At 34.5% G+C, this 26447-nt stretch overlaps 1 protein-coding gene across 3 annotated transcripts in view; it reads right to left on the bottom strand.

Moving 5' to 3' along the window:
• Window positions 1–1212: 1212 nt before the first annotated feature.
• Window positions 1213–26447, bottom strand: part of LOC100887860 — a 25472-nt gene continuing 237 nt past the window's right edge. For 2 of the 3 annotated variants that reach the window (XM_011673357.2, XM_030986289.1), the window contains exons 2-26: window positions 24422–25254; window positions 23820–24007; window positions 21914–22066; window positions 19956–20187; window positions 18475–18608; window positions 17348–17637; window positions 16693–16770; window positions 15974–16217; window positions 15565–15645; window positions 15155–15265; window positions 13990–14214; window positions 13187–13426; window positions 12259–12328; window positions 11776–11967; window positions 10992–11101; window positions 10467–10564; window positions 10021–10222; window positions 9507–9665; window positions 8752–8853; window positions 7717–7842; window positions 6959–7182; window positions 6373–6460; window positions 5806–5990; window positions 4439–4531; window positions 1213–3839 (exon numbers count right to left, since the gene is read on the bottom strand). In XM_011673357.2, the coding sequence (XP_011671659.2) occupies window positions 3488–3839; window positions 4439–4531; window positions 5806–5990; window positions 6373–6460; window positions 6959–7182; window positions 7717–7842; window positions 8752–8853; window positions 9507–9665; window positions 10021–10222; window positions 10467–10564; window positions 10992–11101; window positions 11776–11967; window positions 12259–12328; window positions 13187–13426; window positions 13990–14214; window positions 15155–15265; window positions 15565–15645; window positions 15974–16217; window positions 16693–16770; window positions 17348–17637; window positions 18475–18608; window positions 19956–20187; window positions 21914–22066; window positions 23820–24007; window positions 24422–25148 (4704 nt within the window). In that variant the 5' untranslated portion in view covers window positions 25149–25254 and the 3' untranslated portion in view covers window positions 1213–3487. Of the gene's footprint in view, window positions 3840–4438; window positions 4557–5805; window positions 5991–6372; window positions 6461–6958; window positions 7183–7716; window positions 7843–8751; window positions 8854–9506; window positions 9666–10020; window positions 10223–10466; window positions 10565–10991; window positions 11102–11775; window positions 11968–12258; window positions 12329–13186; window positions 13427–13989; window positions 14215–15154; window positions 15266–15564; window positions 15646–15973; window positions 16218–16692; window positions 16771–17347; window positions 17638–18474; window positions 18609–19955; window positions 20188–21913; window positions 22067–23819; window positions 24008–24421; window positions 25255–26447 lie in introns of all 3 variants that reach the window. The other variant, XM_003725136.3, reaches the window with a different exon arrangement.

Raw genomic sequence — 26447 nt, 5'->3', positions numbered from 1 at the left:
CCATTTATAGGGACATGTTCATTAGTTTTCATCTACTTATTTTCAAAGAATTAATTGTTTTGCAGAGATTGGTGAAAGGTTTATCTAAAAGGCCTTGGAAGGATCAGAACAACACGAGAGTTGATATCAATTGCAATTTATATTGTCTCAACAGATAGCAATTGTTTCCTGTGTATCTTTGCTTCATAATGTGAAGGTGTCAAGTTATTTCGGGGGGAAAATTGAATGCCATTTATTTTGGCAAGAAACGTAGAGAGAGAATGTTTTATTGCATTCCTTTTATTTTTTTTTGGAATTCAGGTTTTCTAATATGTTCTACTATTACAAAGTCAGAAACCATTAAGCAAATTGTTACAAATTCTTATCACTGAAATGTTCCTGTAACATCTGTAAATTATAGTAGCCAATGCATTTGAATGATTAGACTTGTTTAAAAGCAGTTATAGATAGTAAGTAAAACCCTTGTGAACTGTTTTACCACATCTTTGGTTTATTTTCTGTTCTTTCAGCAGTAGATGTTATTAGATATATGTAGATTGAAACATATTTCTTGCATTTATATTCAAGTAAACCAGGGAAGAGTAAAGGGAAATTGTTGGTTGATACGTTAATTTCAGATTTGCATGACAGAAGGTTTCATAATTTTCTAAAGGTGCATGCTGTAGTAGGCATTGCCAGTCAAAACAATTTTTGATACGAGAATGTTTACATTCATTATCTGTCGTAGCCCAAGGAATAATAAATTTATGAATTCCATATATATTTTGTTTTTCTATTGATTCTCTTTATGAGTGAGTTTGGATGTCTGATATGATACTGCAGTCACACCGATGAGACCGACACTAGACCACACAAGAAGGTACAGGACCACTTTATCACTGTATGCATCGGGAGCTTAATTGAGAGATGAAATTGAGTTGTTAGTGTTGATGTTTTGGTATAATTGTGGTACATTGATTTAAAAAAAATTGACTAAACATTACTATGATTGCACGTTGGAATATTTGAACAAAATTGGAAACAAATTGGGAAGATTGTATAGAGACACCAGTGATATAACACAAGCTTAAACAAAGAAAATTTATCCTTTCTCTTAGCAATATATTACTGATTGTTGTGCACTTAATATTACACCAATAACCATTGTTAAACACAAATTTCTTTGTTTTGCCTCTGGTTAAGAGGCACAAGAATAATCACAATAACAAGCAATTAGAAAGCAATAAGATTTTATTCAAAACTTCATTGAAAACATCACAAAATTTAGAATACAAAGTCATGTATAAAAGCAATGAAAGACAGAAGAATATCTCTGAAAGAAACAATGCACAAGAAACATCATTGACCTGATTTGATTCACATTACTGATACACTATAATTGTAGTATTGACTGAAATATATATTTACACAAGATAAAAAGAATATAATATACATTAATTCAGATAAATTAACGCAATGTGGATCATGAAATACCATTTTATCTCAAGGTTATTTTCATGTTGAAAATGCGTTTCTAAAAATGATTGCACACAGATATAAAACAGGATATGTTTTTACAATACCATTCCTACTCAAAATTGAACAAAAATACTTATTTCAGGTAGAGTTTTGAAAGACATTTTGAGACACAAAAGTGAAAAACTGAAGACAGATTCTTATGGCCCATGAATGCAAAGTTTGTACATTTTAAAACAACTTACATCAAATATATACTCTCACAACATACATGTACAAGTAAATAATTTACAAAATATATTATCAACACTGAATATTTTTATACAACATGTACAGTTAGCAAATAAATTATTCACATTCCTTGAGGTTTTTTTTTTGTTGGGTTATTTTTTGCAACTCAATAATGAAAGGTGAACTGGGTGAATAAGGGCCTTTGTTAAATATTTTTAGATGGAAGCTTTAACATGTCCCGTTCTCAAGACACCTTAATCGGGACAATTTTTTTTTTCACATACTTAAAAAAATTACAAAATTTTTAAGGGTATGAATAGTTTAGTTGGCAACTGTAAAAATTCACGACATTCAATCTCAGACATTTCAGAACATGTACAAATTGATCAGCATACGTTTATATTTTGTTCATGTAACTCTGAAGTATACATTACTGCATATCATAATTCCAATTATATATATGGTAGCTGGTACGACATATATTATTCAACAAATGTCTAGGTATCTACAAGTATTCTTGGGTTCATAATGCAAACATTGGCCTCTATACTTGAAAATAGACAGAGTTAAACTTGAGTCGACTTTGTCTACTGATTTATGGAAGGTCGACCTGCCTACTTTATCTACAAATTCCTGTATTCTGAAACTCAATGACCCAAACAGAATGAATTCAATTGACAAATGATAATGGGCAATTTATTTCCATTTGATGACATTAGTATTTGAAGAGGATGAAGAGTTCTGGAATTGGTGTTCCATAATTTGGTGGACGATCTCAACCTATTTAGTCAGGAATTCAGCCTAGCCAAAGGTTAGTCCACTAGAAAGAATTCATTTGTGCACCTTATTCACTGTTGTGACATCTACTAGATCCCCAATAAGAGAAATGGCATGATTGAGGGAGAGATTCATATCTCTTTACCCTACCAGATCCCTCTATATACATGATTAAATTCCAATTTTGTAAATTGCAAAATATTTTCCATTATTCTAGCTGGATAAAGAAAGACTTGTATTTTCAAAAATCCCTCGTCTCCTTTTCACCACCTCTTTTTGACACTGGAACAGTTATTGTTATGTCACAACGATTTATAAAAAGTCCTGAGGAAATCGACATAATAACAACAATTATCTGCCTTTTTTAACCAATACCTCATGTGATATTGAAATATTGGATCCAAGTATTAAAAACAAATAAAACATCCAAATATTGAAAGACTGTTACAAAAAGGTTCTCATGACATTGAAAGGAATATCCTCATGCCTTGCAATATCATTATAAATCTATTACGACCTGATCATTTAGTAATTAATTAATTTCTTTGAAATTTTCTATAATAATTACTTACTCTTGAACTTTGTTGCTATAAGACATAATTCTAATAACATGGCACTTTACATAACACTTTCATGGTTTTTAACCCAGTGAAAATCATATCGAAAATTACATCTAAGATTTGAACAATTAACCATATCTTATACAAGGAAAATAAATAGATAAAGACCCATTAAAAATCTGTTTAAGATGAATAACTTAAAGAGCTTAACTTCAGATATAAACAGAATGTTAATTGATCCCAAAGTTTTGAATCGCAAGTGAAATTTTATACAGCAATCTCCACTTATTAAAGATATATACAATAGCATATATTTGTTTGGCTGTTCTATATGTATAACGCTACCTGAAGCATGAAAGACTAGAAACTCATTAATATTCAACCTTTATATTCATACATGCATGAATCAAATAGTTTTCTGAGCTGAGAAAAACTTCCACAAGGCAAGTGTCAGAGAATGAGATTTAAATCAACTTGTTGCCGCGTCTTGGGTCACGCACCTGACTAAGTGATGCTCTTTTACCCTTTCCAGGTCCCGATACGGATCCCCTTTTTCTAAGAAAGTTCCTCTCGTCATCCTCTGTGCCCTCCCCTTCGCTCCTATCATCGTACCTTCCTCTCCTCCTCTCATCCTCTGAATCACCCGTCTGGCCCAGTGGTTCAGGCCGACGGGTACTAGAGATGAGGGGCAGGGGTGCTGCTCCTCTCATAGAGGAGCTAAGGTTTGTTGATCGGTTGTCGCTATCGTAGGTTTGGTCTGCTGATCGTATAGGTGCCAGCTTTTTGGCTTTCTTCTTCTTCTCTTTCTTGGTCAAGCTGAAATGTGGCAAACAGATAATTTATCGTAAACATTTGTGATTGAGAAACTAATCTGTACATTATATACAATTTATGAAGAGATACACTGATGAACATAAAGTTATTATTGCAAAAAAAAAACACCCCAGTCATAAGGTGCATTAACTTTTTTCAAGATAAAACTAGAGCTCTGATGAAAGTAGGTAAACTTATTTCATCTTTAATTGTAATATACATGACATTAAAACAACAGAAAAGAAATATAAATCCATGCATGGTAAATTAGCAAAACCCCTTTATCTTACTACCATTCAAATAATCTTTTTTGTTGTTGAGGTGTTTGTATCAATTTCATCATTTAATAATGATAATAATATTCTGTTGTTATATAGCGCCCAATACATTGATACAACGATATGTCTAAGCACTTTACAGATATATTATTTCCCTGGTCATCGGATTCAGGCTTCAGGCACACAATGTATGCACATTATCCACTCCCTGGGGAGCATTTATTCCCTAACACTGGCTAACAGTTTATAATTTACCAGTGGTATCTGTAAGAGAATATATTCCAATGTATAATATGATATAGCGGTAGATAAATCAACGTTTACCTGTCAGTCTTGGGCTTCGTTGTCTGCACCTGACCCAGTATGGCTTCCTTCACCTTTTGCTCCAGATCTCCCCTCTGGTTTCTGGCTGAAGTTCTGCAAAATTTTCAGGAAAAGTTCCCTATGTGTTAGAACACCCACACACAATACAACAAAGATTGTGCAATCACATCAAATGGTGTTGAATTATTTCAGGCACATGAATTCAAACAGGAAAACCAAAGTAAAACATATCCAAACGTATTGCAAGATGAGTTTATGATTGTGTGTTAAATTGCAATGTCAGCATGCACATATAAGATTATGATATTATTTTTTGGGTAAAAAACAAGTTACAAGCACCACAAACAAAGATCAATGAAATTAAAAGCATTATTGTTTTATTCCAAAGAAAGTATGGTAGCAAGTACATAGATAAAGAGAAGTTAGTCAATAATAGATGAGATGTTAGATAGTGAATGATTAGTGTAGTGTCCATACACAACAATGAATTGCACCCACAATATTTCAGAGCATAAATTGTCAAGGTAGGAAAAGACAGATTTTGTTTTTGATGAGCCAATATTAAGATGGATAAATCAGTAAGAGTGCATGAAGTTTTAGCCAATGAGAAAGAAAATCAGGATGTGGGAAGAAGTGAGGAAGTGAGAAAGAGAGAGAAAAAAAAGTAAGATTGGTTGATCATGGATATTTATAAGCTTAGGTCATCATGCATATTCATAAGCTTGGTTGATCATCCATATTCATTTAATGAATCAGCTGTTAATAAAGCATGCATTAATCATGGCGTAGGACAAAGATGAAACTATATATTCTAAAGGTTCTGCAACATGGGCTCGAGTAACAATTGCTCCGTGGTCAATATTCATATTAACCAAATTGCCAACTTCAACCCTTGGCCTTCTTTATCTCTGTTCATAATCCCATAACCCTAACCCCATCCTTAAATAAATAAATAAATAAAGTAATTTTTATATAGCGCATAATAATAAATTCTCTATTAACATACCCATAACCTTATATCTTTGATGAAATAAAGCCCAAAGCAATTGTTGTTGGAGCAAATGTTTGGTTACCTTTCTTACATGCATCTGATTACTGAGCATAACATTGCATATTCCCCCCAAAAGTTATAAATAATACACAAGTGAGATTTTCATTGTTGCAGTGTTTTCCACGAGAATAAACATGTAGGGGTTTGATTAAGAAATGACCACATGAATAGCGCATTACCTGCATTTAATCAGAAGATATTCCCAATTACAGAAATTGACATGCTTCATCTTTATGGAGCCAACATGGGCATTTAATATCGAAAAGAAGATTACTTAAAGACTGCCATGTCAATAGAGACAGAGTTTATTTCTTACCCATTACTCTTAGCTGGTGAGCTGTCCGTCTCATCTCCATCTTTCTCCACCTTCTCATAAAGTTTCGCTAACATTCCGTTGATCTGATCATGTGACTTGGCAGGGAAGAGAAGATGGAGGACGTTGATCAGCTCCGTCTTGTCGTAGTTACCGACCTTGACAAGCGCCGACAGGAAATCAAGCTCCTGGTGAAGAAATAGAACATTTAAACAGTGAAAGATGGCTCAATTTGATCAGAATGCTTCATATACTTCACTATTATTCTTCATAGATCAGATAGAGATAATCATAAATTATATCTCTTGTATATCAAAATCACTAGGCTTCATTATGTGCACAAATAGCTAATTTAGAAATGATAATCCATGACATTGAAATTCAAACCAATCTGTGGCCTATACTTAAGGTTCTTGTACCAGCACTGAGAATGTTCACCTAATTACAAAAGAAAGTGTTGTTTTCAATTTTAATTTTAGTGTTCATACTATCAAATGGCATATTTCTATTTCCCTCATATTTTACGTCAAACAGCTTTCATTTTCAGAGACTTTATTTCCATTGAGATACCTGTTCTTGTTGTTCGTTGATTCTTGTCATTTCTGACTGTCTTCTGATTTCCTCCAAGGTTTGTGTCATCTCAACTGCAAGCTTGTTCCTGGAAGAGATACAGGTGGAAGGTGTTGATGATGTTTAATACAAATGCGTCTCAATGATCTATATTATTATCAGACAAACAACTCCTTCAAACCAGAGCTACAAGGGATATTATTTTATTCTATTATTTATTATTGTTATTTTGTTGGTGTGAACAATATTGCTTACTGAAGTATTAGAAATAATTTATTATTGTGCCTTGAATTTTATTTTATCAGAAAAAGTGCAGTAGAAGAATCGTACTACCATCTATTCACATTACAAGCAATTATCTTTTGACTTCATGTATCATCACAAACTTAGGAGTTTCCTCCTTTCTATTTGCTCTATTTATGGTTTCCATGGAAACCTGTATACTTCATCGGCTAAAGTTCTGTTGTCTGGAGCATATTTTTTTCTGTACAAGCAAAAATATTACCATGGCTTGATATCATCAGTGGTATCAAGAGCCTTACTGAAGGGAGCTGACATAAGCCATATAAGTCCTTTTGCAACTCACCTGAATTCTTCCATCTCGACCATATGTTTATGTTTGAGAGCGACCCTCTTGAGTCTTGCAGCTGTTCCATTCTTCTCTCTCTCCAGCAAGCTCTGTATCTCCTCCTCATGTTTCATAGCAAGGGTTTTCACCCTCTCCGCAGCTTTCTCTTTCAGTTTCTTCTTGACGATCGCTTCTGCCTTAGCTCTCTCTTTCTTCATCTTCTGTTCCCTTGCTTCTACTTGCTGCACTCAAAAGAAACAGGCATTTATAATTATAATGATATAACACATTTAATATATTGCACCTGTTGCAACTGTTCTGAGGGGCATCACATATGTTGCCTAACAAAGTTATATAAAAACGGTAATATCAAATCAAATCCCCTCTCAGAGCTCTTCCTTTGTCATCTATCATAGAAGGTTTTTTCCCATTTCCTTGTCTTACATAATGAACAAGGAAATTCTACTAATTTGTAAAAAATCTGTCTTGCTGGGTTATGATAATTAGCCAACAAGAATGATTGTAAATCAGCACTGAATATTACAATAATGGTACATGTTATTGAATTTGATTATCAATTTTCAATAAAAACTATTTCTTTGAATTGTAATCAAGGAAAACAAATTACCATTATGCTGATAAAACCCCAAAAGATTACTGCTTCCAAACTCCTCTTTTACTATGAAATCCTGTTCAGTTCCAGTATCTATCATATACATTCTCTTTAAACCGTGATATATTTGTTACAGATAAGGCAATGGTATAATTCAACAAACCTTCTGGTGTGTCTCAATGACTTTCTTGCACTGAGCATTCTTCATGATGCCTTTCTCAGTCAGCTCATCCAGCATGTTCATCTTGAGTTGCAAAAGGGCTTTATGTTGCTCCTCAATGGTAGCAAGCTATAAAGAATATATACAGATAACTCATTATTATCAATCAATCATACCTGTATGCATGATGCAAACTCTGAAATGGAATATATTGATTTGATTATGGATAAAAATAAGAACAATTAACAAATCAAGATTATATCAGGAATTGAAGGTATGATAAATAGTTCTTAAGCATTCATAAGAGTTTATACACAATGAAAACTTGCAAGAATTACAGTAAAAATTTAAGGATGTTACACTCCTCACATCTTTCACATTTCCTATCTTCTGGTAGTGCACATTGTGCAACAGGTCTGTATATATCTCACCATGAGATATTTCTATCCATCTATCTGTCTTTCTATCTATCTATCTATCTATCTATCTATCTATCTATCTATCTATCTATCTATCTATCTATCTATCTATCTATCTATCTATCCATCCATCCATCCATCCATCCATCCATCCATCCATCTGTCTGTCTGTCTATCTATCTATCTATCTATCTATCTATCTATCTATCTATCTATCTATCCATCCATCCATCCATCCATCCATCCATCCATCTATCTATCTATCTATCTGTCTATCTATCTATCTATCTATCTATCTATCTATCTATCTATCTATCTATTTTCCATCTATGTCCCACAGCTTAAGACCTTAAGACACAAGTTCTCCATAATTTTTGTCTTCAGCTGTTCTAGTTAGCTGCTCAAATGACATTCCCGTCCATTGTTTGATGTTATCAGTCCATGTCCTAGTTGGTCTGCCCCTCTTCCTTCTCCCATTAGCTCCTCCTTCCTCCTTGAGATATTTAGAATTATTCATCTGAAGCATATGTTTAATTTGATACCGGTTGACACAACTCAATGACTTTAATCAATCCCCTATCAACTGATTTATGAAGAGGGACAGAGTTGTAGTTCTTACCTCTCTAGCTTTCTGCATCTGTAGCTGAGCCATGAGAGCTCCTAGTCTATCTTCTTGTTCCTTCAGAGCATTGGCTCTCTCATTCAACATCTCAGACCTCATCTGGAGAAGAGATTGGCAGGAATTAATGCACGATTCAAACAAATATTCCAAATGTAATCAATGAAGATGAAGTAACATCTGCCAAATATATTGCCATTTAGTATAAGGTTAAAAAAATGCTGACTGTTGCCATGACAACATAATCAAGAGCATGATGATAATCCCTTTTAGACATGATAAGCTACTCAGGGTCCCGTCATATAAGGACTTGGGACTGATCCAAATCAATCACAAGTCCTCTAATTAATCGCAAGTTTGCAATATCCTATCTCATATGTACATAGTTGCAATTGATATCAATGAGAAATAAGTTAGAATTAATTGCAACTGTTTATAAGATGGAACCCTGCTCACACAATATTCACCAACACCATAGGCACTACCACTACTAGACACATACTGCCATCTATAGAGGTTCAAAATTTGTAAATCCTATTTTTCTTTTTATAACCTATCGGCTGCATATCTTATAGCTTGGAAAAAGAATGGACCTTGGTGGTACACAGTGATATCTCAACTAGACACATCCACACTGTACTGTACAACACAAGAGAAACAATACATCCTGTGAGCAGACTGTTAAAACTCTAATGTCTTGGATACTCTACGCATATCTACAGCACCAAAATACACCAAGGATATTTTTTACTCACAGCTTCCATCTCTTCCTCCAATTTATCTCTGTCTTCATCTTCGTCCGTCATCATCGCCATGCGCTCTTTAGTGTGCTTCTGCATCATCTCTTTCAGATCGGAGTTGGTAGCATCCTCATCCTCATCACTATCATCCAGCTTCTTGTCTTTAAGTTTACGCTGCGTGAAGGAAAGGAAAATTAAACTCAGGTTTACACCAGATGATAACTTTCTCAGCTGATGAGAATGTGATACATTTGCTTTGTTTTGAAGATCAATGAGTATAAGAGAGGGAAAGATACAATAGCACTTGGGATAATGACAGTTAGTTCACAAAAATACAAATAAAAACACATATTGAGCGATCAAGAAAGAGGTAGAGAGACTTGAGAAAGAAAGAGAGAGAGAGAGAGAGAGAGTATACAATAAATGGATATATAAAGAAAAAGTGAAAAAAAAGTGAGAGTTACACGAATAGAGATAAAAAGAGAGAAATGGAAAGAGAGAGAAAGAGAGTTTAAACTATTCTACACACCTTAGCTTCTTGTTCCTGTTTCCTAGCAAGTCTGTCCATCTGTCTGCTCTTCCTACCAGCCATCTTCTCTTCTAGCAGACGACGCTGTCTCAGCTTGGTGAGAGCTAGGCTATTCTCCATAGCAACCAGATGCTGTTCATGTTCTGCTAGGATACGACGCCTTTCTTCCTCTGACATCGCGACCTGAGATGCTAATAGTCGCCTGGTGAGGGACAAGAAAATAAAAAAGTGTCATATCCATAATAATAATATTCAGTTCTTGTATAGCGCGTAATACGTTATGAAATAACATCTCTATGCGCTTCAAAACACGCTTCAGAATTTCATCATCCTGATTGAGGTTAGGTTGATAGGTTGACATTTTCCTTTTACTACTACAGCACTGAGAGATTGTTATAAGTCAATTCCTATTTCCACCAAACAGTAGTGATCTTAAAATGACTTACCCGACCATCTTCTCCTCATGTTCCCTGATCTGTTCTCTCTCTTCTCTCTCCTCCTGCTTTCTCAAAGCAAGCTCTTTGCGCTGTTTAGCCATTCTCTTCTACAATGGGGACAAGATGATGGACAAGAAATGTTATACCACCACAAAAGAAAATTACTTGGCAAATTTCTACTTTTTAATATAGTAAGCTTAGTTTCATAACTTTCAGAAGTTAGGAAAGTGGGTGGGTCTTATGAACTATTATAAATGTTATATACATAAAAGAAAAGTTACTAGATGTCTATTTTGATGTCAAAGAAGACCACAGAATTATCTCCTCTTTTAATGTAAATGCAGAACCAATTAGGGAATCAGTCAAACACAAGAAGAAATTAATCTCTTTATCATCACATACATAAAGCACAGAGCAAGACCCATATTCTGAAAGACATGATATTGAATAAATATTTATACTTTTTATCATCATTATAGATAATAATTCTTAGTAATCTTGAATTTGAATTGTTTTTGAGACCCCTGAACAAACCTTGATAGCTTTTTCTTGTTTCTGTCTCTGTTCCTCCCTCTGTTCTTGCATCTCCTCTACATCCCTCTCATGCTGCTCAACAATCTGTGCTGCTTGTCTTTCAGTCAATCCTAGTAACACAAAAGAGATTTTAGGTAAACATTTATTTCACAGCTTAAACTTTCAAGTTAAACCTAGCAACACATTAATTAAATCATCCATTTCAAGGCCCCAACCTTCAGCTTAACCTAGCAACAAGTAATCCAAGGCACTCACATATTTCAAGGCATAATATTGCAAAGCGAAATAATATAGTCAATTATTAACTACAATGCACACCATGTAATTAGATCTAGCAACATCAATGATTTCATTAAATAATTCACATTAAGGAATAATCTTTTGAGGCTTACCTTGAAATACAAGACATTACAGTCAACCCTTCATCCCATTCCTGTTTTACCCTTGTAAATTTGTAATCACCAAAATATTAATCTGATTAAACATAAGAATGAGTAAACTCTTGCCTATATTATTTTCTTGTTTCATAATTATAATTTGAAGCAGATGAAACATTTCTAATAAATGATTTATCCCACATAATAGTTTGATAAAATAGAATGAGGAATCATTCCCCACATCTGCGCATTAAAATAGATTAAAATATACAAATGGCATTTTACCAATATTTCTATAATAAAACTATCATGACAAAGTGAAATTACCAATCTCCTTGGCATCTTCATTCTCCTACAGTTAGACACTAAATAACTATGGAAAGCTATGATAAGAAAACCTTCCTCACCTTTGTTCTGGAGATCAACATGAACCTTCTGTCTGACATTAGTGATTTGACCCTTGACCTTTGCTGCCATCTCATCTCTCAGGTTCTCGAGTTCCTCTCTCGCCTCTTCATCGACCTCTGTCTCGATCTCAGCCAGCTGGGAGCGATGACCAGCAAGGAGGCCGCTCTTGGACTCAAAATATTCTTCGAGATCTGGACAAAACCACAACAAGAATGATCCATTAGATACATACAGTCATTTAAATGCATGAGCAATACATTTAATCATCATTCCTTCCTTTTCTTCAGGGAAGAATTCTTGATAAAAAGGGACAATTACTGAACATCTATAAACTTTTCAAACAACATTATGCAAAAACCATGTTCAAATTTAATTAAATATTCTTAACTTTATTATCGTGTTATAAACTGATAACTTCATCTTTTAAATCCTAACGTATATCAAATACTGTTTCTCAAAATTAAAATATTAAGATATCTTACCCAGTTCACCATTGTCTACACTTGTTTTCTTCTTCTCAAATTCAGCAAACTCCTGCTTTTGTTCTCTTTCCTGTAAAATACATAAAGACACAATTAAACCAAGATGAAATACTAAAAAAAATAATAAAATGTTCCAATTTAGTTTCATATTCTAATCTTTTACAGAGCTTCATTTCTGTAGGGGATGGGTTGCACTGGGGTAGGAACAAGCATTTAATGTATGTGTGTGTACAGAGTGTTTAATGAACTGATCAGAAGTGAATAAATATAAAAATATATATCAGAAATCAGGACACTGGACTGGACGTAATTCATGAATCAGAATACCATGGGTATACTGATTTAGATTGGGAAGCACAAATGCAGTAAATTAAAAAATACTGGACATACAGAAATGACATTCTTTAGTCTATTCCTCCACAGTCTGCATGCCAGTGCAGCAAGGCCCAAATACCATATTTGTAATACGCACCATTGATAATGAAGACTATCGATTAATATCTACGAATGTTAAAGGGATCGTTTAACAATGTTAAATCTGAGATGCACAGCCCTACGTATTATCAGTGTCTATGATATGGTGTAATATGGGCCTAAAAAAATTGTGCTTCAAAATGACCAAGAAGTGCTTCAAGAAAGTAAAAATTTCTGAGTGACCGGTTTTACCATACTCGTTTTTCCCAATTGACTGTAGTGTTATGAAACCTGTTTGGCAAACACAAAATTTGATTTCGATTTTCAATCATAAATATCTTGATAAGCAGACAGGCGATCAGCTTATAAAAGTCATGGGGTTCCTGACTGACCTAAAGGTTTATAATCATCATTGCAGCATGAGTTAAATCAAGCATTTTTTAAAGGATCTAAAACAAAGTTACCGCATCCCTTTAAGAGCGTTTGCCTGGAAGCTATAATCCCTCCATCATACCTTCTCCTGCATCCTCTTCTTCTTCTTCTCACTCAGCTTCTTATGAAGGACTTCCTCTTGTTTCCTCCTCTCCTTCTCATAGTTCTCTTTGATCCCCTTGACTTCCTTCATGAGTTTCTCCACATAAGCTTTGGCTTCTTCCTGGCCGAGCTGTTCACTCTGCTCTAGCTCACTGACTGCGGTCATCGTCTGAGACGCCATGGTGTTCAGAAGGGCGCTGTGATGCTCCTCTTGAGATTCCTGGAGCAAGAAGATAAAGATAAAAGAAAATTGTAAATGGGAGGAATCCTCATTAAAAAGTAGTACCCTAAAGTTTGAGAATTCCATGGCCATCAATAAAATCAGTTATATAGTTATCACTATAGTTGTCATCATCATCATCATCTCAATTGTCGTAACCATTTATCTTCAATTTATCCTATCATTTTCATAATCATCAACATCATCATCGACAGTGATAGACCTACCATTAACATTTTCATCATCACCGCCATTTAAATTACTATCATCATCAGCAGCAGCAGCACCACCGCTTTCATCATCATTATACCCAATGACCCCACCCATCACTATCACAGTCAATGTTATCATCATTGTCACAATCATTAACGTCATCATCAAAATCATTATCATCATCATTATCATGAAGGCTATGATTTGCTTGTTGTAAATAATTATGTACGATGTCATCCATGATTTTGTATCTGAATAAAGATTTTATGAAAAGAAACAAAATCATCAAGGTTTCCAGTTTAATTAGCACTATTATTCAAACTAATGTCTTCACTCAAAAACCATCTTACCGTTGCCTTGGCGAGCAGTTTCCTCCTTGCTAGTTTCTCTTCCAGACTCATCCTCTGTCTAGACATCTCCTCATCCATCAGCCTCTCTACAGTAGACATATCCTGTTGGTGTTCAGACAGTAGCCTTCTAGCCTGATCCTCATCTAACTTTCCTTGGAGGATTGCTTTATCCATGTATTCCTGCTGAACAGCTTTCATTGCTATCCTCTTCTTGGTTGCATACTCCTGTTTAGTATGATAATTCATTGAAAGATGAGTTTAATTATCAATTAAGATATGTGTGAACTACACAAATAAACGTCCCTTCTTTGGTCAAATTAAATTCTCTTGGCAGCTTTTTTGCTGGTCATCAATATACGCTTCTTTGATGAAGTTAATTCACTTGACAGATTGATTGATTAAATCAATTTCTACAGAGAGATCTACATGACTAAGTATTATAATTGTCAACAGAAACTAAAACAAGACTTTCTTTATAGCTATCCTCTTCTTGGATGCATACTCTTACTTGATGAGATAATTCAACTGATAGATTGAGTTTTAATGATCAATTAAGAATTCCAACGAATCATCGCATAGAGATACATTAATGAAAGCGTAGGTTCAAATCCCACCGCTGCCACCAGTAATATCACTAGAATGCGCATGAGTACTACAAATGTGTACAAAACCTGGGTATAAAAACCACTCAAGGAGACAAGAAAGGTGGCCTTTAACAGAAACAGAAATTACAACAAGACTCTATTTATAGCTATCCTCTTCTTGGATGCATACTCCTACTTGATGAGATAATTAAATTGATAGATTGAGTTTAATGATCAATTAAGAATTCCAACGAATCATCCCATAGAGATACATTAATGAAAGTGTAGGTTCATATCCCACCGCTGCCACCAGTAAAATAATTTATAATTGTTCTATAAATATGTGGTCAAAACCTGTGTATAAAGATCACTCAAGGATACAAGAAAGGTGGCCTTTACAGGCAGGTGGTTATCCTGTACAGGTTCCTTCAGCACACATTCCAATGATAAAGACTATTCAAGGAAACAGACTATGTGGTCTCAATAGACAGGTGGTCTATGTATCAAGGTGGTTGCTAAAGCAGGTTTCTCTGTAGTTGTCATATAAGTTTAAAAGGGTATAGCATGATTAAAATACTCACCTTGCGAAGTTTTTCTTGTTCTTCATCTTGTTTGAGTCTGAGTAGCTGTGTCAAGCTTGTAGCTCCGGCTGCCTGTTGTTTCTTTAATAAATCCATCACTTCTTTAAGATCCTACCAAAGAAGATAACAAAATCAAATGAGAGAGCTGAAATAAACAGATGCTATACCACGATTTAAGAAAGATAAACAAGTCTTACACAAAAAAATAACCAAATCAAGAAAGAGAAACACAATTAGTGCGGAGTTCAATTCAAAGTGTGACAGCCAGTCGTTCTGATCATAAAAATATGTCAATGTTTTCCATTCCATCTTTAATGTACAAGATCATCAAGAGTTAGCACTCCCAGAGGCATTATGAAGTTCTGAAAATTGGGATAAAGTATAATAATACATTTTAATAATTTATTTACCTCTTTGGACAAACTCCTGGCTTGAGCAGCTTTCAGTCGAAGTTCAGCATCATGTTTCTTCTTCAGCATAATCAGCTTTCCCTACAAATGAGAAGTCAATATGATATGGGTGTCACATGAAAAACACATAAAACTAAAACATATATATGTAATGACCATTAATTTTCAACAGTAACTATTCATTTTCCTGTGGTACTGAAATTCTCCTACACGTACCCCTTCTAAATAGAAACAAAAATGAACATCATCAACAAGTGTAAAAAAACAAACACATTTTTTATGTCAAAGTCACAGCTCGATTTGCAGTTCCAAAGTTTAGCAATATGATAATATATAATCCCCAAATATCCCCATTCCTCTTCCCTTCTATGTACCTACTTACAATGTTAGATTCATATTAAAGTCATACCTTATTTTCATTGCTGAGGTGTTTAATGAGCTCCCTGCTCTCGTGACCATACTCATCATCAAGCTTCTTGATGGCATCCTTGGCAGATCGCTGGTATTTCTTAGAAAGCTTTGCTGAGAAATCCCTTGGAAGAAGATCCCTGAGGGACCAGGAGCCCAGGAGCATGATAAACATCTCAATCATGGTGGAGATTCGCTGCTCCTCCAGACGCATGTCGGTTGTAATGGTACTCATGATATCCAAACTGTTAGATATAAAAAATAAAAGAATCATAAACATCTCACTCATGATATCTGCTCTTGTGTTTTTCATGATATCAAAGCTGCAATATAAAACCTTTTTAATTTTTTATATAGCGCAGCTTTTATATAAGATATATTCAGCTGCGCTGGTTCAGAGCTCCTTTTTTACTTTAAAAATATCAAAATACAAGGATAACACATTCAATGCAGCCTTGAAATCAGTGTTTGCAATTTTTAAAAGTGAGCAAATCACCAATGTACCATTAATTGTAATCATTTAATGAAGAAAGCAGATTTTTCTTTATAACCTATATAATAGTTGACTGGAGCTTCCCTAATAAGGAGAGTAAAATAGAGTGATATTCAACACCATCCTAAGAAACAAGCAACAACAATGAAAGACAACACAAAATTCAATCGGAAGATATCTATTTCATACTTAAAATTTAGCAGCTTTGATTAGACCATGGAACTTACTTTTCAAAGTCGAGGACTTTCCTTGTCTTGTCCTTCTGCATCAAGACCACAACAATGCTCTCATTGGCTGTGACGGAGCTGCACAAGGGTGACAAAAACAAAAACAGTATTGAGCAACAAGCTTGAACATGAATTAATACAAGTTCTAATGTCACAGAATCATGTCGGGCATACCTTATATGTTGGTGGTAGCCAAAAACTTGATAGATTAAGAATGCATCAAGCAAAATTCAGGCCAATCCATACTCACAAAACCTGCAAATTGGGAACTCTTTCAAATAAAAATTATTTAGAATTATAGAATTATATTAAAAAACTACTAAATCCTCTGACTCATGATAAGTTTTCCTTCAAATACAATATGGACTATAATATGTGGTGATTGTATTCCTATAACTCATAACCTTTGCTGGATAGCTTTACAAAGCATGTATTTAGAGCCCAAATGCATAAAATATTTCATTCCGTATTTAAGGTCTATGAGTTGCCAATTTGTCTAGTGATTTTCAAATTTTTCATGTAAATAAAAATTAATAACTTTCTTATTAGTTGTCTGATTTTGCTCAAACTTTTTTTGATTGGTTCATCTGATTTATCTGCTTCTATTGAAAACAATTTATTTTTGGAGTGGACTTGCCCTTTAAGTAGAACTAACCTGTACTCCTCCACCATGTCTACACCTGTTTTGCCGACTCTAGGATTAATAATAAGACCGTGTTGATTCTTAGAGATGGTCCCCTCGGGTTGCACGATCGCATAGATACCACCGGCAGACATCTTAGCATAGATGAAACAGCAGAGGATGACAAGGACTAGAGCAAGGATGAGAGCAACAAAGAAGAAGAGGGCTGGGAGGCCATGGTTATAGAGGAGACTCTCCTCGTAGGTGATGCTTTGAGTGATGCAGATGCTATCTGTGATGGGGCCAAAGCTAGTACCAGGATGCTGCAGGAGAACAAAAATATGATTATTACTTTATATTCCAAATGAATTTGCTTGTTCATAGGCTCAGATGATTTACCTTTATTTCTCAGGAATCTGGTTAAGTAAAAGGCTGAGAACAAATATTGATGATACCTTACAACATCTTAAATAAAAACTCACAGATGCAGTATCGAATGAATATTGCCTTCATAATTTGAATTGAATTTAATTGAATTGAATAATCAATATTCAGCATACTTTTAGAGAGCCAGAATATTCTATCGCTTTTAATAATAGATTCACACAAGTAACAGATATATCTACCAGTATAGATATTTTTAGTAGTAACTGAACCCCTGTCTAAATTAAATTATACTATAGGTCTATTAATGAAAGTGATTTGCTGAATAACTCCACATGAGGTGGGGGGAGGTGTCGTACTCACATATTAAGACATATAGGGGGGTGTGCCACTCTAATTGGTAACTTTTTTTCACGAAAAAATCTCTAAACATTGGTCACATTTTTACAAAAATATCACTAAACATGGGTTGTTTTCACAAATTTTTCTGATGTATTTGCATGGCAACCACCCAAAAATTGTTAAAAATGGGCCTTACTTCAAGAAAAATGCCCCTTAAAATAGGTAGGGGTTTCGAGGCTTAGAGTGCACACCCTCGTCCAAACTAAATCTGAGTACCCCCCCACCAGGCATGACTCATTTATTTTTCTGAATAATAAAATGATAATAATCAGGAGAAGATACAAACAGAGCAAAGATGAATCAACTGTCTAACTCCACATAACTAAAACCATATTTTATTCTCGACGAATGAACATGACAAGAATTAATCTTACTGTATTGGTTTCCTCATCTGCTGGGAGTGATGACCATGTAAGCTGAGACTCTAGTTGAATGTCCGTCTCTAGGTTGTCATCTACTAAACTCTGGGTTAGTCTAGCGTTGTATGATAATACAGCCGTCTCACCAACTAAATGAAGAACAAAGAGAATAAAAAATAACATGAAGTTATAATTTTTTTCATGATCGTTCATACTTAACTGAGCTTGTTAGAACCCATCGATTGACCCTTTGTACATATCAGCAAAATGACTAAAATAGAGAATAATACAGATTAGCTAGAATAGTCTATAAAGTAATATGATACTTAAGGTAACACCTGAATATATGTCTTCATGAATGACAATTCAAATCAGGAACTTTATTTATAGTGAAATTGTAGTTCTGCTGATAAATTTGTAAGACTTCAGTCATATGTGCACAAATTGAAATGATTACTAATGTAATACAAAATAATCATGAAATGATAAAAAATCATATACCACATACCACAAACAAACAAAACCACTTTTAAAATTCTTTTAACTTGAAAAGTTGATTACATTTGAAAATATCAACCAATTAAATTAGTGATACAATTTACATGATTGGCTATTTCTTGATGATTCTATTGGGTTTCAATTCTGTGCTTTATACAAGGAAGCAATCACTTAGTAAACTGGTTAATTTTCTTGAATATTCTAAGGATGTAACTAGGTACTACATGTATGTCCCATTTGCAGGCCAAAAAAATGAAAAGGTTAAATTCCAACGGCATTTGAAAAATAATACTAATTTAGAACTTCCCTAAAAAAGGGGGAGCTTGAAAATGTCTTTAAGTGGGAAAATAACAACTATTAGTTGTCAAATTGACTTGAGAGTTATAGAGCCAGTAAGTAATAGTCTGATTTTCAGACCATTGTACTGAATGGTCCTACGTTTTATGCTGCGCAAAGATTCAATCAGTTTAATTTTAGCCATTACAAGAAGTGGGTTATTGATGTAGACAAATGCTCATGTACCATTTACAGCTCATTTTATGTATGTAATTACCAAAGAAGAAAAAAGCCAGTCAGTCACTCAATAGTGTCTGACTGTGAAGTCTAGCAAGTAAACAGGTTTCCTTGCATAATTTGAATATTAGGACACTGCTAATGTTAAAATTTCACAGATAGGACATACATAATTCCTGCAAAGTTCTACAGAATTTGATGTTGGCTGCAAAAGGGACATAGTATCTTTAAGCTCCCCACCTCAGTATATTACAATCTAAACTAATTATTGAGGGCAGCCAAAGGGAAACAAGAGGAGGTGAATACAGAAGACTGGAAGCCTTTCTAGACAGAATTCAACATGAAGTTCTTTCTTGAGAGAGACAAAATACAGCAACACTATTCAGAGGTGGTCTTTATGGAGAAGTGGCTAGTAAGACAGGTCGATTGTATTTTTATTCAATATCTTTCTCCAGGGAAAAAATTGTGAGAGGTATACTCCCTACCTTCCAAGACTCCAGGGTTCAGTGTGTACCGAGAAGCGGTAATAACCGGTTTGATGCTTGATGATGAGAACGGATCAGGAGTAATGGTATCTAGATCAACAGAGAGTCCTGATACTGGGTTATAGAAGGACACCTGTGATGCAGGACCGGTGGAGTTAACGGTGTGAGAGACGGTAGTGGTGAAATGCATGTATTGGTAGGTGTAGTCATCAATGACATCGGTACTAGAGAGCTGCGAAATAAGAAATTGATAATGATGATATATTAATTCAAAACTATAAATAAGTGACAGAAAACAAACACAAGAGCTAAGAGTGATGCAGCTATGGGAATTAAGCCAAAAAAGAGTTTCAACTTCATTTTTTTAAAAAGCTCTTGGAAGAGAGGAAAGGCGTAACAAAAAAAAGATGGCTGCAGTAAAATATGTATTTTCAACAGATAAACCAAAGCTCTTGTGTATGAAAAAGTATTAATTATACTGCATAGATGTGTAGTTGGATAATGTATTTGGCCAAGAGCAACATATCTGCAAGTATTTATAATACAATCTTTTGGTACATCAAGATCTTTGATGTTTTGGGTAAAATACAGGGGTTGTCCATATATACATCATAACTCATGTATAATCTAAGTTCATTTTTTGTACTCTCTAAAAAAAATTGAGTGATCACGGACGTCACTCCTCTGGAGAGTGAAAATGTAGTGAAAATAAAGTGAACATTCACTCTTTTCTTCTTAGAGAGCACTCTAAAATCAATCAATTTTCACTCCTAAACAAGTGATCACGGACGTCGACGAAAGTGAAAATAGAGTGAAAATTCATTCTTTTTTTTAAAGAGAGTATATTCCATATCCAGATGAATATATACATATATTGTTCAAATATCATACTGATGCCTTGCAATCTAGTTTCTACATAGCAGTAATCCCTACACATCCAGATTACATATTCCATATGAATTATTATGCCGCTAGCTGCCTGACAGAGTCAACGTTGTAATTACATTATTAGAGTCAAGTAATTCGATTTTCTAGCAGAAGTCCCTCTTTGATATGATTATCAATGTGTTTCTAGGGTACCGTCTGCATATATCACCACGGTACAGGTGCATTCTTAAGATCCCTCCGATACTGGGCAACAAGGGAATCTTTTGTTTGCAGATTCATTCAACACTGTTCAGATGAAATTAAATCTGATTTATGCAAAGAAGGTATTATTTCCTGAGATGATTTGATGGATAACCTAGTAAAAGCGAGGGAGAAGAGAAGCAGTCTCCATTTTGTAGAATCACTGGTCTGAACACAAAATCCGCCTTTCATAATGCAGGTCTTTACATTAACAAAATACAGGTTTCATAGTGAAGAGTAAGTTTATGAATCTCACTTTCATGATTATAGTCTCAAATGAAGGTCAGTTTCATAATTTCACTGATTTATGAATCATAACATATCTGATATCCCTAGAGACACAGATCTGCATTTGGGATTATATATTTTTTGGCAAATTGTATCAAGTGATTAATGTTTAGTCTTTCATTTGCTATGAGAGACAATAGGCAATCAGCATCGATCCACACTGAAATGATACTAATTAGCAATATCATTGAACTGTGACCATTGATTAAACAAATGTCCTTCTTCATTCTTAATTGGCTCTATGGAAAACCCTTCAGCTTTATTTAAAAGATAAATATATATTGTATACAAATATTATATGAAATTAAACTGTAATACAATCCACTGGGGAAATATACCATGAGAAATACAATTTGACATTAGGGATATTATCTGAGAGACACAGAATGAGTTGATTACCTCAATGCACATTATAATTAGAATACAGATAGACTTTTTAAATATTTTGTTAAAATTGTTATACAAGCATATATGCCCCTGCATGGCTAAACTGTCTTTCAAAATCTTTAGAAAATGTACAGAAAATATACTTTGATACGTACCGCCACTACATCTGTTGTGATCATAAGATCTGGCTGTACTACACTTAACACATGGCTGTCTATGTGAGCAGATCCTCCATTGAGTATAATATCCTCTTGTAAAAACACATCATCTCCAACACTCAATATTCCATCATTTATGATGAAGGAAATCTACAAGAAAAGAGAATATTAGGCAGATCAGATATTTGTGATCAATGTGATAACATTTTATCATTGCCAAGAAAGTTACCAGACAAATTATATATTGATATAAACAAAGAGAGAGAGTGAGAGGGGGAAAACAGAAAGAGAGGGAGAGAGTGAGAGAAAGAGAAAGAGAGAGAGAAAGAAAGGGAGAGAGGGAGAGAGAGAGAGAGATAGTGTGTGTGTGTGTGTGAGAGAGAGAGAGAGAGAGAGAGAGTGGAAGAAGAAAGTGATAGAGAGAGAGAGAGAGAAGAGAGAGAGGAGAGAGAGAGAGAGAGCAAAAAAAAAAGGGGGGAAAAAAGGCAAGGCGAAAGAATGGAAAAGGTTAAAAAGGGGGAAAGAGAAAAGAGAATAAGAGAGAAAGAAGAGAAGTATTCATACCTGTACCATTCACTACATATAATATAGCTTCTAGAGAGTAGAGACAACATAAAATGAAGAGATAGATAGATAGATAAGAAAGTGAAATATGTCAAAAGCAAATCTAACTGAAATCAGATAATAACAATAATAAATAAAGAAATGTGTAAGTACATTACTCCATCTATCTCATCTCTTTCAATTTCCTGCTTCATATTATACTGCATGTTTTTCATAGTTCTTTCTATTCATCATTAATAATCTCCTGCCATTCACAATGCACTGTTTTTAAATGGAAAAGCTCTCAGGAGCGATGCTCAGCCAGGCCACCATTCATTACTCCAATCGCATCTAATCAATACCATCCCGGCAGAATGCGAATTATCCTCCAGGCTGTGTATCTATTTACACTGGTTGCCATAGCAATGATGCGATGCTGTAATACTACACTCACGCTTGATTTGATGCTAAGTGAGGTGTAAGCATGACAATAACAGCAGCAGTCCATCGGGAAATGACAAATCGTGCGCCAAGGAGAACGATATTTCTTTAAGTTTTAGATAACTCTGAGAATGCGTTGCCAGCATCGTAAAAAAGTATGCACTAAAATAAGATTGTTTGCTTTTATTGCTTGCACTTTATATTATGTATATATTAAACAAGTTTTATTACAAATTACAAATATTATATGCCAGAAGGATGTTAAAGATGAAGTTGAGTTCTGGTCATGCGATTGCATTGTGAAAGAAACGGTGTAGAACCGACCAGAAAAGGTTGATCATCTAGCATATAAGAATTTGTGTGTATTGCAAGGTTCTGGAATCATCAAAATGATAAGAAATTTGGCCAAGTCTTGGTAAAGTTACAAACACTGTACACAGAAAGATGTATATGGGACTACACGAACATGTTTGCGTAAAAAGCCGGCCCCCCTGATTTTTACGATGTTACATGCATATTTAGAATATGAAGGCACTTGAAGAGCCATGCTTTTCAGGGAACATGTCTTATCTGATGTTCTTCCACACTTGCATAATAAGAATGAGTAACGCTCACAAATTATTTTTCACCTCTTCCCAGAACTCAACCTTCTCTTTAACTCTGCATGTGTTAATGCCCTTCTGGCTCCAAACAGATGATATATTTGAGATGAGGTACATATAGTTATCAAAGACATGCATTTAGCTAAATACAAGCATACAGTGAAGAGCATACATTTAAGAGATATATAAATGCATGGGAGCTTTTAGCATGGTTAGTATCTTAAAATATACCGGTAGGCAAAAGTATTATTAAATGCATGTAACTTGCAAGATAACATAAATGATAAAAAGATCGAATTAGAATGAATCAAATTTACCTGGAGATCTAGAGTTCCATTTACAGCAGTAACATCACCAAAGTTGAGATCAGATAATGAACAGCTATTACCAACACAGGTAAAGCCAGGCGTAGATGGCTCGCTGTATGTAATGAAGTTTGTACTGGGTGTAAGTAACATTTCGGTGAAATCCACGTTCAAAGTAGGTACACCAGGGCTGGAAACTCCTGTAAAATAACAAGTAGATTTTCTGAGCGCTTATGACTTCTACAAACATGGTGAATGATGAGAATATATTGTTTTGAGAGAAATTTTATAAGCCACTGTTTGTATTTAATATCAGCCTAACTAAGTAAACATGGTAGGTACATACATAGATGTCTTTAATGTGTAGGTGCAGGAATCAAAACAGAAAATGATCTCAGATTTAATTACATTATTGTGAAGAACAGGAGGAGGCAGCAAAGAAATAATGCCATGAGTAAGAACTTAGAGATATGCTAGCTAACATCACCACTACCACTGCTACTATATACTACTGCATGAACTAATACTATAACTATCTCTACTACTTGTTCTATAATGAAAATAATCTGAAAAACAAAAATAAAAATAACATATTGATAAAATATTTTACATACCTAGTGAGAAGGAGACATTAGATAAGGTGTATGGAGGAAAGTCTAGGAATACATTCATCACAGTTTCTCTATCCGGAATAAAATCACCATAGGTAGAAAAACCAGAGTTATTAAACTGTGTTCTAATTCCAGGCCCAGCATAGCTGATATCACTTCTAACAATTTGTGATGTTTCATTCACACTCTCAGTAAACTGTACTTCAGCTGGGAAATAGAACAAATCTCCAATTTTTTCACTTTTTTCCAAGAGATAAGCAGTAAATGAAATCTTGATCATATCTTCTTCTGTCAGATTGGATGAGATGTTTGAGTTTTGGACAGTTCCGAGATCGATAATCAACGACTGCACTTGATTGAGGGAATCGTTAAGAAGGCTTGATGCTATGTTGTCTCCTATAGTCACTGTTACATTCTCAGCTAGACTGAACTCCCCAGGGATCAGAACGACTACGCTTGTGTTGTAGAGAGTGATGTTGCTAGCAAGACTAAGACTAAGAGACACATCCACTGGGTCTGTGAGAAGAACAGATTCCGGTCCTGGTTTGTCTACTCCACTCTGTGCCTCTAGGAGGAGAGACATGGACGGTACCGGTGATGATGGGGTATCCACTGTCTCCAGTACATCTGCTTTGATGGCATTCAATGATACCAGGAGGATGACAATGAATATTGATGAGAATGGACCAAGAATTCTGCACCTAGGTTTTTCCTGAAGATGTTTTGCCATGGTTGGAAGCAATGTCTAGCTCAAGGCTGTGTCACAATCAAAGTTTCAAATCCTTCACATCTGTATACAAGGGTCCTTTCTATGCTGTCTGTGTCTCATGTTTCACCTGTAACAGACAATAATTAGAAAAGTATTATCATTATTATTATTCGTACTATTATTATATCATATTATATGTGTGATTGCGCATATCATATCATATTATATTTGTTACAAAAATTATTATATATTATATTGTATTAATAAACGCTTAGACACATCGTTGATAGCGTGATATATCACCCCAGAAAAATGCTATGTAAACAGAGAACATTATTATTATTATCATTAATATCATATTTATTATCAATATATTTTTTAGTATTATCATTCTTATCATTTTATCGCTACATGGTATGACTACTTCAGATCAAAAGACAAAATGGTTGGATAGAATAGAATTTCAGTTTCAATTAAAACAAAAATATTGGCTAAGACATTTTTTGTAATTTATGCATTGAATATAACTTTCAGACTCATAAAACTACACACAACCTTAATTGACATATTAAACATTAAACCATGGGTATACATGTACATGTGTGTAAGATACGACAAGTCAACTCAATTAGTGAAAAGGGAATCATAGTTCTGTGCTTCGATCTTCCTTTACACAGACTATTAAAAAATAAAAAAATAAAGATACATGTATGCAGCAGTATACAATAATAAAATAATACTCGCATAGAAATTAGAATTGCTTGACAATTAAGATTGATATATATTGTGCCATAAAGTCTTAATCCCTCATGGTAATCTTTCTTTATTGATAATTGCTATATAAATATATCTGGTTATTTGATTCTTCATCTTATCAATAATTCTGTGACTGTTAAGTAAAAAATGGCAGTGCACTGAACATTTTCTCTCATATTTTTAGTTGTCTTTTCACACATTCATTAACTTTTTTTTTATTACAGCTAGTAACATACTTTCATCATGTGCTTGCAAATCAAACAGCGTTAATATCATTTGTGGCATGGCATGCAGTACAAGAATGTTTATAAGAAATTAGATTCAACTTCGTCTTCATATAGTCGGTGAATGAAATTTTGGCATTGCATGGGACCCTCTCCTCGACGTCCATAATATTATATCTATTGCACGTTTTATGCGTTCCCTTATCAGCTACAGCAAATGCCGTGTGTGTATACTGTTTACAAAGCAATCAATTATCAAGCCTACATGTACGCACACCACTCACTCTCGACCACACGTAGGGAAGTCAATAGCCATAGGAACACGGACAACAGGTGTATA

The sequence above is a fragment of the Strongylocentrotus purpuratus genome, unplaced genomic scaffold, assembly GCF_000002235.5.
Source record: "Strongylocentrotus purpuratus isolate Spur 01 unplaced genomic scaffold, Spur_5.0 spur5_scaffold_15, whole genome shotgun sequence".
Taxonomy (NCBI): domain Eukaryota; kingdom Metazoa; phylum Echinodermata; class Echinoidea; order Camarodonta; family Strongylocentrotidae; genus Strongylocentrotus; species Strongylocentrotus purpuratus.
The sequence above is the reverse complement of the archived record's forward strand: the minus strand, read 5'-3'. Positions and strand labels throughout refer to the sequence as shown.